General features: G+C 41.4%; 1 protein-coding gene across 1 annotated transcript; it reads left to right on the forward strand.

The window, feature by feature from the left end:
• Positions 1 to 600: 600 nt before the first annotated feature.
• SMNDC1 (survival motor neuron domain containing 1) lies at positions 601 to 11,015 on the forward strand. Its single transcript, XM_075504570.1, has 6 exons — positions 601 to 622; positions 944 to 1,063; positions 4,945 to 5,087; positions 7,006 to 7,167; positions 8,311 to 8,464; positions 9,232 to 11,015. Exons 2-6 carry the CDS (start codon positions 944 to 946, stop codon positions 9,367 to 9,369), a joined length of 717 nt encoding a protein of 238 aa, XP_075360685.1. The 5' UTR covers positions 601 to 622; the 3' UTR covers positions 9,370 to 11,015.
• Positions 11,016 to 16,563: the final 5,548 nt, after the last annotated feature.

A 16,563-nucleotide genomic window follows, 5' to 3' on the forward strand; every position in this document is an offset into this window, starting at 1 on the left:
GGCGGCGTTGCTCGGCCGACCAGCGCCGCGCGCCGGCAGCACGTGACCGGCGGAACGCTCTCGCGAGCGCCGGCGCGCGCTGGGCCTTTGCCCCGCCCCTGCCCCGGCCTGCGGCGAAGGAGACGGGAGCGGCCGCGGCCCGACGGGACCCAGAGCGGCGTCACCCCGCTCGACCCCCGGCCCGGCCAGGGCCCCGTACGCCCGCCGAGGTGAGAACCGGCGGCTGCTCGCCGCCCCCGAGCCTCCCCTCTGCCGCCCGGCGGCCTCGTCCCTCCCGCTGGGAGGGAGCCTGGGCCTGGGCCTAGGCCTCTGCTTAGGCCTGAGCCCGGGCCCGGGCCCGGGCCCGTCCGTCGGCGCGGGCCCTTCCTCACAGGCCCGGCTCCCCTTTCTCGCTGTTCCGCCGCGCCCCGAGTCGCCCGGCTCGGCCCGGCAAGGAGCGGGTGGCCCTGGGCCGGTCTCGCCGCCACCGGCCCTTGTGTTCCCGGGAGCAGCCCAGGAGGGGCCGGTTCCCGGGTGCCGCAGAGGATTTCGCTGCTGTAAACGTGAAGACTGTGGCTTGTGGCAACCAGAGGGGAGAAACTGTAGTGCGCGGTAGTTTTCTAAAGATGCGGGGAATTCCCAGGTACCCCTAACCCTAAAGACCCCGCTGCTTATGCACTGTAAGTTACGCGTTTTCCCGGTGCACGCCCGCGGGCACGTCGTGTTTAGGCTTTCTTTTTTTAGAAATTGCTTGGGAGTAGTTGAACAGTACAAAAATTAAGGTGAGTGGCTAGCTATAATCAAATTGTGCGTTATGGAAACTTAGTGAGGTATATTTTTAATATTTTAGTAACGGCTTTTTGTGTTACTTGTTTATCAGTTTCACTTTACTTGCACCACAAGACGTGATTAAAAAGCAGCAAGGCTGTTGTTTTGATGTGTTGTGTGTGTGTGTTTCTTGCAGATGTCGGAAGACCTTGCTAAGCAGTTAGCTAGCTACAAAGCTCAGCTTCAGCAAGTTGAGGCTGCCTTATCTGGGAATGCAGAAAATGAAGATTTACTAAAACTGAAGAAAGACTTACAGGTGAGAACTTGAGGGTATGAGTAGCTGAAACTTTAGGGCCTTTAGCAGGTGTTTCATCTTTCCTAAATATTTGCATTGCCACAAAAGTATATACTTGGTGGGTTTATTACTTTCTTTTCACATAATTTGATACAATTATGGTAGGGTTGGTTTGAAAAAACCCAGAGTGTGGCCTATTTTAAACCTGTCTTGTAGACTGGTAAAAAAATGTACTAATTTATATAGCAAACTCTTCTGCTAAAAACTTTAGCCAGAGTGATGAAAGATATGCCAGTGCTGTCTTTACAATCTCTTTTTCTTTTTTTTTTTTTAAAAGCATTTCTCAGAAAGTCATCATTTTTTGTTGCTTTTACTATGCTGAAGCCTGATGGTTGGGCTTAACATTATGCCTTTCTGCTTATTTTTGAGTTGTTGGATCATTTGATCCAGAGTCTGTTTATTCGTTGCATGCATTGGCAGCGATAAAAGCTTTAGAGTGTAGTTCTGTATTCTTTGTACACCTAAGCCTTGATTGTGTTAAGGTTTTTATATAAGAAAGGAAAAGAGTCGTGTTCTTCATTTGCTACCTGCAGTTTTTTAAACATTTTAGAGCATACCGCATTAAGAGCTAAAAACCATTTCTGGTCCTTAGGGTATTGTTCGGTGACAGGAAGAGCACCAGCCTAATTTTAAGTTGATAAGTGGTCTTTTAGATTCTTGTGCATATAAAGACACATTGGCATATAAAAAAAAAAAAACCAGCAGTGCTGTTAAAATTTGTCATGAGAGTGCAAGATGCTGCTTCACTTCTGTTGTGGATTGCTTTAGCCATCAGATCTAAAAATATATAAAACTACCCAGTACAAGATTCGGTAACCACTATTCTGTATGGAAGTAACAGCAATAAAAATGATGCTTCAACCAAAATACGTGTAGTGCCTCAAATCAGTGATCTTTAGAATTCCTTTTAAATTACCAAGGCTTTGTGCCCACAAGGCACTTTATAGATCATCTTAATGTCCTTCGTTGTACACTGTTAAAAGCATGTGTATATTTTTATATTTTTAAAATGCGCAGCAAAACCCATATGGGATGATATTTCCGATACCAACACGACCTCGGCTTTGATATGCAGAGATCATTGATGTGAAAGGACAACTTGCAAACTTTTTTATAAAAGCTTTCTGCACAGAATGGGGAAGATCTTTACACTGTCGTCCCCAAAAGGTTTGCTATCCATATGTTCCACCTTGAAAATGACATAATGTTTTGCAGACTTAATATATGCCAACCTAACAATTGTAAAAATGGGTTCGATGCTTCAGTGTCCCAACTAAATAGCTTTCAAATTAGTTCAAAAAGATTGTTACAATGTAAATTAAACATTTTTTTCTGTCATAAATAGTGATGCACTACTGCATTTTGTATACTCGGCTTATTCCTGAGTAACAAGATTAAAATAAATATTACAAGATTTTTTTATACATACTTTGCTTTTCACCTTTTGTTTCACTGAAGCGCTTCTAGGACAGTGTCCGTGCACGCAAGGACCAAACTTACCTTTTGTATCAAGTAGAATTGATGGCAGCTGTCATCTCCTGTAATTGGAGATGATATCAGTGGGTGTTGTGTTCTGGAGTGTAGATCTCTGTCTGGCTTTGTAAAGACCAGTTGGTCAGGAAAAATCTTGGCAAACTCTAACTAGTATTCTCTGTGGGTCACACCTTCATGTCACGGGGACGTGGCACCAAGCCACAATGTTCAACCCATTTGGCCGTATCGAGCTGCTGTGGTAGTCTAACTCATGCTCGGAAATTTTCTTTGGATGAGCTAATTCGTTAAAGACTTTAGAACTATCTCACGGGTTGCAATAAAATTGATGTTTCTGTCTTGTGTGCTTAGCACTATGATATGTGGATATCAGATGAAGTTTTTTACCAAAAGTTTGCTATTTATAGCCTGGTGTGTAAGTGACTTTATCAAATTCAAAGAATCCTTGGTAGACTTGTCTGAAACTATTCACATTTGAGTTCTACAATAAGCCATCTATGAAAGTGGCAAGAATAAGGCAACAGCTTTGTATTACTAGTAGTCTACCTAGCTGAAATACTCACAATACATCAGGCACAAGCTACCTGAAAGTATTTGACTTGCTGAGATAAGATACCTATTTCAAACCATGATGCCTCTTGGATTTGCAGAGTATAACTATCTATGTTGAGGAATAGTTTGGGATTTTGCATCTGGGAGGGAAAATTAGGCTAATGCTCTATGTTCTCTGGAGTGCTCTCAAATTAGGTAACTTGATAATCAAAATCTGTTCTGGTTCAGCTGTAGTATTATGGAAAATGGAGACCAAAGTAGTAGAAGTAATTGTAAGTAATTCAGTGCTTACAGTGGCTATTGATTGTGCTTACTGTTGCACTTACTAACTAGCAGCTCCTCTAAAACAGAGCAGAACTTTTGTTAGGAACGTGTTGAAAATTCAGACATTAACAGCTGCAACAGAAAGAAACTGTAAGGCTATTCGTGCCAGTTGTATAGTTTATCAGTTAAAAATGCATGTAAGTTTATATTGTATTAACTTCTTATTTGGGAACTGCTTATGATCCTTTAGGTTCTTGAGGAATGAAGAACAGCTTCTTTACTGCTTTTTCCTGAGCTAGTCTTTGTACACCCATAGTTGAACTAGGATGTGAAACTGGGAGGAAAGTTCAGGCTCCACTCAGCCTCAGTTGAACATTGTTTATCTGTAACCCTCCCCTAATTTAAATATTTACTGTTAGTTAGGAGAGTGACAATGGTTCATACTGAGATACTCGAAGAACTGAAGAATTTTTCTTCAAGGACTGCAGAGTTGCTTTGCCTTATACAGAAAGTTTAAATGTCCTTTTAGGTGCTGGCTCCTCTGACTTTTAACACTAGTGAAAACCAGTGGTCTTTACTGCGCAGAATAAGAATGTAACATTGGCAGGAAGTTGTGGAGTGGTTTTTGCATGCTCCTGTCTATGAATGAATAATATTTAAAGGAACTGGAAAAATCTGTTATTTTGTTACTTGTCTTGTTGGATTAGCAAGGGAAGGCCTGACCTGAAATCTTAAGGCCGGGGAATTTAGAGAAAAACAAACGCGTACATGAAAATGACTGAAGGAAATCAATTTCTTTATTATGCACCTGAGTGCTTTCTATAAAGGGGAGGGCTTTACAGAGTGGCAGTCTTGGAAGGCACTCTTTCACCCTGGCTCTGGGTCCTTCAGTTCAGCCGATCCACATATGTTTGAGTAAACTGAAAAATGTTTTCATTGCTTAGAAATGCTGCACTTATACTTGTAGTGTGTTTTACAGATTACTACATATAATATAGCCAGCTGGTCCCAAATGGGAAGGGTTGAAAGAAATTGCCAGCTAGAGAGAGAATAGAAGCGTTACGTCCTTTCATGTTTTGTCTTCAGAGCACTGTCCTGCTCAATACTTGCTCTGCTGCATGTTACAGTGTGATTTTTGGTCAATAACCAACATCACATGCAGCCATGTGTACAGAGTCACACTGTTGATTTTTTGTTTTTTCTTGAGACTGTCTAGCTGTGCCTTTGTGCCTATGGATAAACAATTTGTCTAGAAAGAAACGCTATAAAAATAATAGGCTACTTCTTGACATTTTGAGGAGGGCATGAGCACTTTACTGCAATGCGGTGAGGACCGTGCAACTTTTTATCTACGTTGGCAATGAGTGAGTTTAGTTAAATGATTAAAAAACCAAAACAAACTTAGTCCACTTCACATCAGCTATGAATTTAATACAGTAACTTCAAAAAAACCCAAAGCAGTAAGCTTGGGGTAAAAATATGAATGGTAACAGGGTTTGAAAAATTATTCTTTGTGGGTTTTTTGTCTTTTATAGGAAGTCATAGAATTAACCAAAGATCTCCTTTCAACACAACCTTCGGAAACCCTTGCAAGTTCTGACAGTTCTGCTTCTGCTCTGCCCAGTCATTCCTGGAAGGTTGGGGATAGGTGTATGGCGATATGGAGTGAGGACGGACAGTAAGTGTAGAAAACTTCTCTAACAGTTACATGAAATAGTGCAATGGTAAGAGACTTTCATTCAGTTTGAACTGCCCCTAGGGTGACTAAAAGCAAAAAGAAATCTGGAAAGAAACATGATATTAAGTATTCTTGTACTCTCTTTATTAAAGGTCAGTATTTTAGATAAAAAGCAGAGATATGTGGGGTCATTTTCTAGAAATGCCCTGTTTGTCACTAACCTTATAAAAGTAGGGTAGCTTTGGTAAATCACCATGTGCTAATGTAATAAATGGCAGTCTTTCATGAACTGATCTGTCAGAGCAGTCTTTCGTAAAGGTTTCAGGATGTATAATTCATAATTTGTCATTGCATTCATATATATGTAATTGGTTGCTATCAAGAAAAATCCTTGCTGTATCTCAGTTTGTGCCATGAATTGGAAATTAATTTTTAATTGGAAATGCTGTTTCTTGGCTATGAAATAACTAGCTGTGTAATGTAACTATAGAATTAATCAACCTTTTGGATTTAGTCTCCATTATGTTACCCTGTGAAGTTCTGGGAACCCAAGCAGTTCATTCTGACTTCATAATCTTCGAAATAAACATTCTAAAATTAGTTCCCATACTGCAAAACGTATAACTGTTGCAGCTTTTTAAAAATTACTATTTGTGCAGGACTAACATCCCAATCATTACCACTTAGAGAGAAACTATCGTTCAGCAAATGTGGTTCTATTAACAATATAGTAACCACATAGAGATTTTGGTGTAGCTATTGATGTCTTGGGTAGAAAACAAACCTGAAAGTGAACAGTTTTTCTGTCACAGATTGAGTAAAATGCTTTTGTGTAAGAACTTAAAAATTTAATCTTACTGTCTTAGGTCACCATTGGGTCATTCTTCTTGCTCTGATCACTGGGTTTGAGGATCAGAGCTTGGGGAAGTATGTGCCAGTGTCCACTGAAGTGGATCTTATTGGACTTTAATTGTATTGCTTTGGTTTTTTAACCCCCTGCTTCTGTTACAACATTTCTTAAGTGACCAGTGTTTCATGAAGAGCTAGCCAGAGATTAATATTTTTTTTACCTCATGCAGTTTGGGTTTCCATGTATTTTCATCTAGCTCAATTCAAGAAGTTGTTGGCCCACTAAAATCACACAAGAAATTAATTTAGTGAATGTTAACTGGAATGTTGTCTATGGAACAACTCATTTTATTTCTCTACTTGCTTTAGATATATCCTTTTGCTCTGAATTTAGACTCAATTATTTTAAATATCTTTTGAAATGTCACTTGTCTTTTTTTTCCTGTTTCCTGTTATGAGGTCAGTTTGGTTGACCGAAATGTATCATACAAATGAAATGGACTGATTTGTGCTGAAATTTCAAAATTGCTATTTTAAATCAATAAGAAAACTTTGAACTTTGTAAGTGTTGAACGGGGAATATTTTGAAAGCTTCAGTTTTTCTTAGTTCTTTTTCATACGGAGAAAAATGGAACCAAAGCTTTGCTTTTATGAGCTGACATTTTCCAAAACTCGTCAGTGAATTCCCTGAAAGCTGTGTTCTGTGAATGCAGTATTTTGTTGGGTCTTTTTTTTTTTTTTTTTTCAATCCCATGACCTGCCAGAACTAGAACCACATCAGGATACCTGATTAGATTGGCACTAGCATTAATCATTAGTTTTTGATAACTGTAAGGCTTCTTGATGCTAAAGGTCAAATACAGCAGATTCCAGTCTTTGTACTTGTGTCCCTTTAGAAAACAACCTTAAGAAAACAATCCTGTGGTTTGATTTGTGTATTGTCCCTGAAAATGAACGCCGATATTTGCAAATTTTTTACTTAATGCCATTAGCTGGCTGACAGTGTAGGTGTTGAAGGGCTGAGTATTAAAGCTTTACTCACATGCTTACAGCCATGATATCTTTACAGGTGTTATGAAGCTGAGATTGAAGAAATAGATGAGGAGAACGGAACAGCTGCGGTTACCTTTGCTGGGTATGGCAACGCTGAAGTTACACCCCTGTTCAACCTCAAGCCTGTGGAAGAGGGAAGAAAAGCAAAAGAGGACAGTGGCAACAAACCCATGTCCAAGTAAGTAATACACAGGCAGAAGCCTGAAAGCAGCTTTGTTGTTTTATGGTTGTCGTGTCCCCCCCCCCAGCTATAAAATTGGTTAATGAAATAGAATCTCTCTTTTTTGAAATTTTATATATCTTTAATATGTTCACGTGTTTGCTTGAAAAAGGATCTTAAATCAGTCTAGCATATAATGTTTGGTAGATTATTGTGGCTGGTATCATGTGTGTTATGTATCCTGGCAAGATAACATGATAGACTTTGTTTTACTCAGATTATGGTATCTCAAGATATCAAGTATGTAAGCAGTAGATCAAAAAAAAAAAAAAAAGTTAGTACTCTCTCATTGACAGCAGAGAGCCTACAAGTTTCAGCCCAGACCCAGTGCAGGCTCTACTCAGATCTGCAATCTGGCTCACAGCAGAGTATACTTACCAGTACGAAGGACTTCTGCTTCTGCCCCATGCCTATGTTAGGGTACCTGTGATGACCCCATTGCTGGGGAGATGCGTTTTACTCAATATCCTCCTGTGTCTACCATAGAAAGGTATTTTTAGGGGCTGACAACTTTTTTTGGGGGGGAAGAAAAAAGTACAATTTCAGAGTTTGTTACAGGCAATGATCCCTTCCCTAAGGAGTCATTCTGAGGGGTGCTGCATTGTGGCATAGATCGACTCCTTGAACTTCCTTATCTTTACTGCAATAACTTACCTTTGTTCTTTTCCTTCACCCCTGTCCAATACTTGGTAGCAAGAGAGTCCTGCAGACCTCCAGAAAAGTTGAGCTTTTCACTCAAATGGGCTATTTAAATTTTCCAAACCCTAGATGTTTCTGAAATGTAGAAGTTCTGATAGGTACACTTACAGTTTCAGAAATTAATTTCACTCAATCCCATGGGTTGCTGTGTTTGGTATGGTCTTAATCAGGTGGTGGTGGTGGTTGTTATTCTTATGGCCAAATATATAAATAAGCAATGTAATGCTTATGCATGGAAAGACTTGTTTGGTGGTTTTTTTTTCCTAGAAGTGGAGAATATTTACAAGCTTTATTTTCTGTCATTTACTTACGGAAAACTATTGTGCATGTCTGTCTTACAGGGGTTTTAGTTCCTTACAGGAAAAGGCACAAACATAAAATGTCTTTTTTCCTTCTCTCCAGAAAAGAGATGATAGCCCAGCAACGAGAGTATAAAAAGAAGAAAGCTTTGAAAAAAGCTCAGAGAATTAAAGAACTTGAACAGGAACGAGAGGACCAGAAAGTCAAGTGGCAACAGTTTAACAACAGAGCCTATTCGAAAAACAAAAAAGGCCAGGTTGGTTTGGTTTTGTCAGTATAACAACAGGGCATAGAATCCTGTGCAGTACGGTGGGAGAGAGGAGGAAGTGTTTTTTAAAGGGATTTAAAGGGGATTCATCTTTGGGATTCTGAAGTGTGCAGTTTGGTATTTTGTACACTTACATGGCCTGGTTTTGTACTGGGTGGTTTTGTACTGGGTGGTTTTGGAGGAGTGCTCTTAAGAGGCTGAGCTTGCACTTAGCTTGGAGAGCTGGGCTCACTGTCAGTTGACAGGTAGTGTTTGTTGGAGCTTAGAACCTGAGGGCCTGTCTAAACCTCCAAGCCTGACTTCTTGTGTTTAAGACCTGGCAGACACAGCACTAAGTAGTTGCCCTGGAATAGCAAGCATAGTGCAAAAAAAGTAGCAAGGACCTTATTTTAAAGCCTTATTTCACTTTTATCATGGCTTGACCAAGAGCTGCCAGGCATAGTGGTAAGACTTCAGTCTTCCTTATGAACAATTATTAGAGATCATGTTATGAGAGAGGTGGATTTTATTCATTATTGGCCTGGCCCAAGGTCCTGAGTACCACAACCACATCCAGCACTTAGGTGCCAGAAGTTCCCAGCTCTGTTGTCTCACCTGCTGATAATGTGCTGCAGATGAGCGAGCCTTTAGGAAGAGTGCCTGGCTATAGAGTAAGAAGTTGAGGATACTGAAGCGCTTCAAACAGTAACGATTGCTTGTTTTTTAAGAGCAAGTTAGTAATTATTCAGGAATGGTGTTTTCTGTTTCATTTGCAGGTAAAGAGGAGTATTTTTGCTTCCCCTGAGAGCGTAACTGGCAAGGTTGGAGTTGGAACATGCGGAATTGCAGACAAACCTATGACACAGTATCAAGATACCTCTAAATATAATGTCAGGCATTTGATGCCTCAGTAACAGGGGAAAAAGGTGGAACTTCATCTCTGCAGGGCTTTACACTTATCTTTTTATCATTATATTTTTCTAAAAGTAAATTATTTGTTGGCACATAGCGAGTAGTCCATTTTGTCACCATCACTTTGGCTTCAGCTGATATGAGCCTTAAATCTCCAGCTATTGATTTGACCCCCCTAATCATTAAACTTTTGTAGTTGCATTAAAATACATTCTGCAGGTAAATGCTTTCATGAACTGCTGTTACCTGTTACTCTGAAAGCAGTAGTTATCTGCAGCTTTGATCTCTGGAATCTTCTATTCATACTAGTAGTGAAGGGTTTTTTTCCTTAAGAAAAGTGGTGGTATAAAAATGGCACCTTAACAGCCTCCCTTGTTTCTGTAGTCACAGTGCTGTCTGCTGTCTCTGTGACAAGCTCAGTGTTACAGAGCCGCTGCAACTCTGGGAGAGAGAGCTGGACTCCATCATAGCTTATAGGTCACATGGAATTGCTAAGGAAGTTCTAAATTACTCCCTTACAAATCCACTGAAGATCGATTTGTACAGCTGTAAATGAGGGCAGAACAGGGCCAATAGGATCTTTATTACTAATGATGATTCATGTGCTAGAAACAATAAATCTGACTTTAATTCCAGTCTGAATTTCCTGTGCTAGAAGTTAAGCAGAGGAGATTCCTTTTTTTTTTTTTTAAATACTCATCAAATTTTAATGGGAGGTTATTGCAAGGTTATTGAAATGTAACCAGAAAACTATAGGACAAGGTATTTAGACTCCAATCTCAAAGTAGAGAACTGTACTTAAAAATACCCACGCCACCCCTCCCCAAGGGTCAGAGAGTTGGAGAACGTAAATGGTTGTGCTTTCCCCTCTTGTAGATCTTGTAGGTTTGATGGTACGGTCACAGACCTGGAATACACGGCAACAGCTTGTGTCTGGGCCTCCTCCATCCAGTCAGGTAGAACTGCAGCACAGCAGAGACGAATGCCTAGATCCCACGTAGTTAGTTGTGAGTGAGTAAAGGTTAGCCTGAAGTTTCTGTCCTTAAATAATTGACTGGCCCTAGTGTTCATTGTAACTTCAGCTGTATTACAGTGCTGCTGAGCCCCTTCGATTTTATTCAGGAAACCACGTGTAAAAGCTCTTGCTTTCTTGTATTTTATGTGATTTGCTTTCCTCTGTTACTTGTCTCTCACTTACGGTAGTGGTGCCATCTCTGAATCCCGAATGCGTTTGAAAAAGTTAATGGGTAGCCCTGTATACAATGTAGATATTATTTTTGTAAAATCTAGGGCTGAGTTAATGGACAAGAGTACATCAGCTGTTCCCCCATTAAATAATTAAAGGGTGTTTCTTGTCCATTAACCCTGACCATTATTTCCCTGTATATTATGTTAATGTAGCTCATTTTGTAATTTGTTAACTAGATCAGGTCACGTCAGCAATTGTTGATGCACTGATTGGTGGAAATGTCCATCAGTTACCTGAGTCACAACTCAAGCTAAACTCTACAACTGGTAGTTTAGAATCCATACATAGAAAAAGGTTCTCCCTATAATGGGAGAAGGTGATTTTTATGAATACAAAGTGTGTTAATTTCAGTTTTGTATGTTTAACTTTTATTAAATAAAGTGTTTAAAATCTGCTGGATATATTTGACAAAGTGAAAGTGTACATGGGGGGGCAGTAAAAAAAAAAAAGCAGGAAGTATAGAATCAGCTGGACATGTAATACTCAAAAGTGAATCAAAGTGAATCCCTCACTGCAAGATGGAGATGTTGCCTAATTTCTCATGTTCACTGGTAGCAGGCAGGGTAAATTTTCTTTTGCATAGAAAAAAATCTAATTTATGATCTGATGGAAGGCCTCAGTGCTTTTGGAGTTTGTGCTACAGCCTGCACCCTACAGCGACATGTCTCAGCAGTGACATCAAATAGGCGATAGTCCTGGACACTGACAGCTAACTGTTGAGGAAGGTCACCTGCTGCCTTTCATAGATGGCTGTGGTACAGAGATCCTGTATCACTGTCAGTATCCAAAGGGAGCAGAACAGGTGGAAGAGAAAAGTTAGAACAGAAACACGCTAACCTAGGCAGAACTGGAGTGAGCCTTTCCTTAACTCCACCTCATCAAACTTTTTAAAGGCTTTAGAGAAAGAGACTTAAACCATACCTGACATGCGCTTTGGTTTGCTCATCTTTTGATGTAATAAATATAATAAACGGTCTATCACAGGACTGTTTATTCACTAGTCCTGAAGAGAACTTAGTACTTGAGTCATCAGAGTGCAATGGGTGTGATCACCTCCTTTACAGTAACGGACAGTTAAAACTAGCTGGTCTCAGGGGCTGCTGCATATTTGCTGAGCCTTTCAAAAAAAAAAAAAAACTAGCAAAACTAGTCAATAGTTGGTTGTATTGCCTTTATGTAGGAAAAGCACCATTTCCTTTGAGTAACTTACTCGTCATGATCTGGGCTGCCTGGTAAACTTGCTGTAATGCTTCTGTTGGGCATTGCAAAGAAGCACTGCTGAAAGAAACCTTTGATATGATTTTTCCTTAAATGCCTGACCTGGAATAGTTAGTGATACCACTGTGGCTGGGCTGGGCTGATCTATGGAAGAGAGAACATTTTGAAGACAACTTGTATAAATAAAACAAACACCAGAACTGCCATCTTGGCCACACAGCTGTTCCTCATGGCACTTGATTTTCTTGATGCTCTCATCTGCAGGATGGAGGTGGTTGGTGTGTAGTCTGGCTTTGGAACGCTGCCTTAGTAAAGTGTCTTGAGAAATTCACAGAGAAAAAATAAATCATGAGTTAAGCAGTACTGGTAACTGCCAAAACAAACAAACAAAAAGTTCTTTATTTTACAAACACTGAAGTGACCTGAAATGTGTGGCTGAAAGTGTTTTGGTTGTGGTTTTTTGTTTTTATTTTATTTCCCAGTTTTATTAGCTGCTCTAAACAATAAGAAACCTGATTTTTCAGAACTCGTGCTCTGTGTTGACTTCTGGGCCTCTCAGCAAGCAGAGCGAGTACATACCCCAGTGCTAGCAAATCCTACTGTAAAGCAAACAGTACTTAGAAATACTGAAATGACAGAGGGAAAGTTAGTTAAGTGTAAGCATAAAGAGTGCAAAACCACTAAGCTAGAGACATGAGGGAAAAGATGTTTGTTGGAGAACACAGATTTGTTCCTTTGTATCCTTATCCTTTCAGATAAGGATACTGTGCAAGATGACCAGTATGGGCTACACCTTTCCTCTTAAAAGTAAGTTACTACGGGACATGGTTTATCCAGTACAGCCTCGATCTTGTACAAATTTTAATCTGTTTGGGAAATTAAACCAGCACAAATCTGACTCACAAATCTGGGACTGCACCAGTCCGTTTTAAGTATTTAGAATAGTCTTAAGAGTAGCAACTTTAAATTTTCATGGTCATGGCAATCCATTTCTCTTTTGCTTTCCCTTATGCCGGAGTGAGATGGTTGTTTCACTTTTTCTGTAGATGCTTGGTCTCAGAGGTTTGTAAATACAAAAAAGCACTTTAACTTAGAAGACTGCAGTTCAACACTGGAGACGTTTAGAAGGCAAAACCGATAGCAGACTTCTCTACTTCCCGTTGATGTTCTTCCACGCACCTGAATCAGCACCGTGGCAGTATTTTGTGACACAACCGCCACTTGCGTGTCTCACGATAGTTACACTAAGCCTGGGATTATGGAAAATGTTCCTGAGTCAGGCCCAAGAGAAGTATCACTACCTTTGCATTGCAATTTGTGCAATCTTTATCTGAGCTCTAACAACCTTCACTTACCAGATTACAAAATAAGGAGAGATGTTTGCATCAGGGCTATGGTAAACATCCATGCCACGTACCCAAGCTAGCGACCTATTAACGTATGACCTGATTGAGCAACTGAACTGACATGTCAAAACCTCTAGCTGAGCTGAAGGCTCGGCTACACAAAAGCACTCGCGTTACTTCGTTTTGTAATGCGGTTACCCTTCTATGCAGCTATGAACTCACCTTGCAATGATTCCTTGGTCTGTACAGAAGCGCAAAGCTTTCCCACGATGGAAGCTGACAGAAAATGTCTTGCTCTCACCTAGACCGAAAGGTGATGTTACTTCCCAAAGAGAAGTTCTCTGTGAGGATACAAGTGATGCTAAGTTTTAAACCTCACATTTTTAACAGACCTGCTGAACCTGGTATTCCCCAGGGTGATGAGTACTATTTTGTACAGTTGTCCACTAGTCCAGGAGAGGAAAGAGCTTTTATATTTCCCCATCAAGCCTACCAGGAGGAGATCCAAAACAACTCATTGTTTTGAGACAAGTATTTTTGAAAAGGGGTTAAATGGAAAGAATTTCTTAGCCTTAGCTAAACTGAGCACCGGTAGCCCAAGTTACATTAGGAACTAGGTTTGTGTATGTTCTCACTAACCACCACAATGTTAAAACTCCCATAAAATGCTTTAAATTCCTTTGATGGTTTAGCCTGCTTTGCTGCAATGATGTCCCTCAGGATCAAAATTAATCCTTGCTGAAACGCAACCCTGCTGCAACGTTCATGATCGCCATGAGACCTTACAGAAGGGGTGAATTTGGCCCAGAGCTGACTGCACGTGCACGGAGTGGCTTTCTGGCTCACGAGCGTGTCTTCCAGTGGGAATCACGGGGTGGGGGGAAGAACAAGTGAACGCTAAATCTGTCTTCTCTCAAGCCACCGCTGTAACTATCACCTCGTGGAGGAGGCACACTAGAGCATTGCTTGTGGGAAGGCAACAAGAAATGCAAGTGTCCTCCAGCCCCATACGTACTACAGTCAGATTTGTATCCGAGAGGACCATTTGTATCCGAGAGGACCGGATACAAAACATCCCAGAGGACCCTACTGCAGAAAATCCCAGCCTAGGAGCATTCCCCAAGGTGAGATTAGCATCATTACTTGTGCTCAGAGCCACTTACTCATCATTCCTCTCTGCCTGATGTCTCTGAACCACCACATCTCCAGTACGTGAATACCCTTCACGGCCCTAAAAGCACTGTCCAGGGCCACCCTGCACTCCCCAGGAACATACAGAAGCCGGCTGCCTTCCCTTGACCTGCTGAAGACCAACATCAGTCCTCTGCAGCGCTTTATTTCCTCTGAGCAAACGCTGTATTAAAAGGAAGCTTCAGCGCGCGACTAGCCCAGCAGACTACAAGCCAAGATGTTGAATGACTTGTTAAAGGCCAAATTAACCAGCTCACTCCACCAGCTTGCTCTGGGCCTCATCGGTGTACTACAAACTAAGGGGCTGATTTTTTCCAGTGTGGTAAAAATAAAATATTACCCACAGCCCTTACAGCCTGGTTAACATCGAAGGTATTTCCGAAAGAAAGTGCCATTTCACACCTGGCCTGCATCACTCAGGCAGCAGCACAGCGCGACTCAGTCGTCAGCCCTGTCCGAGCGCACACCTCACAGGACCATCCACCCTTCCCAGAGCCTGCTCAGCAACTCGTGAGCCTTGGTATTTTTGGAGGGACCTCAACGTGAGCATCCCTCCTTGTGAGGCAATGCTGATGTTTTAGTCAAACACAGCAACATCCCAAACAGAAACTCTAACGACTACATATTTAGTACCAGAGCCATAGTACCCATACCCATAGACTCCTTATTTCTGCTTCTGCCTAGTAATGAAAGGGATCAGCCCTCTCTTCAGGAGGAAATGAGCGGAGCAGCAGAGGTCAGTGCTGATGTATCATTCCCAATTAAACCACCTGCCTTTCTGTAACAGGTCTCTCCAAAGGAAAACATCGTGTATGCAGACAACCACTCTCCTCTCCCGTGCTCGTCCTCCCAAACATCACTCAGGTCTGTTGGCCAATTTCAAGCAGATTTGACAGCGCATCAGTATTTTCTAGGTATTTTGTGCAGATTGGTGAACAGAGAGGAAAAAAACGCACTCCTCTTCCCCGAGGGTCCCACAGGACAATTCAGAGACTACTGCAGATGCAGAGGAGTTTCAGTCACTATCAGGCCACAGAATTTATCACTCACCAGAGAACCTGTCCACAGGACAAAGCCCCAGGAAAAAACATCAGACTTTATTTGGTTATTTATGGACTTCTTTTTCATTACTAATATTATCACCTCCCTAACCTTAGAACAAAGTCCTGGTTTTTACCGTCATCTTCCAGGAAGTGACCCATTTCTCCTTCCAATCACATATGTCTGGTGCCGGAAAATATGCAACAACAAAAGCTTACGATCCTGGGGAAAAAAAAGAAAGCCTATCTCCATTTAGTGCACACGACTGATCCCACTTCCACTGAAGCCAAATGTTTCATCCATTTCAACAGGGCAACACAGAAACACAGACTACAAACAGGGAGCAGCGAGTTCAAGAGAACAAAGAGCAGAAAAGCAGGAGGCTGGAGCTCACCGACCAGAAACAGATGGTAGCAAACAAACAAACAAACAAACAAAAGGAAAACACAACTGCAAAACCTGGAAAATGATACATCTGTATAGTCAACCCCATTTCTATTGACCTACAGATTTCTTGAGACAGACGGATTTGAGAGCAGCTTCGTCACTGACATGCCTCTAATGGAACGGACATTAAAATGACCTTCAAGTGACAACTCGCCACAGGATAACCATGACAAATGCAGCCAGGTAGTCATCTCCACCTTGTCTGCAGACACGAGATGACATACTGTAATACGTTTGTGTCAAAAGAAGGAAAATGCTGGATGGTCTTCTTAACGGGTTTGTCCGTAGCAAAAGGACCCACCGGGGATCTAATTAACAGAGGGAGGACTTGACAGAACGAGCTTACAGGGAGCTGTGTGCACACGTGCATGTGTGTCTACTGTGTGGGCAAGGTGCCTAAGGAAAGTACAGCCAATTCTATTTTTACAGGAAAAGTCACTCTATTCTTGTAAAATTAAGCAGAGAATAGATTTAGGACTTCTGTTACTCTACAAACACAAAAATAAAGCAGAAAAACAGTAGCACCCTGTGCTGGTTTTGGCTGGGATAAAGTTAATTTTCTTCGTCGTAGCTAGTAGCTTCGTAGTAGTTTTGGAGTTGTGCTGTAAACAGTGTTGATAATACAGGGATGTTTTAGTTACTGCTGAGCAGTGCTGACATGGAGTCAAGGACTGTGGTGGGTTGACCCTGCCTGGATGCCAGGT

The sequence above is a fragment of the Mycteria americana genome, chromosome 6 (assembly GCF_035582795.1).
Source record: "Mycteria americana isolate JAX WOST 10 ecotype Jacksonville Zoo and Gardens chromosome 6, USCA_MyAme_1.0, whole genome shotgun sequence".
Taxonomy (NCBI): Eukaryota; Metazoa; Chordata; class Aves; order Ciconiiformes; family Ciconiidae; genus Mycteria; species Mycteria americana.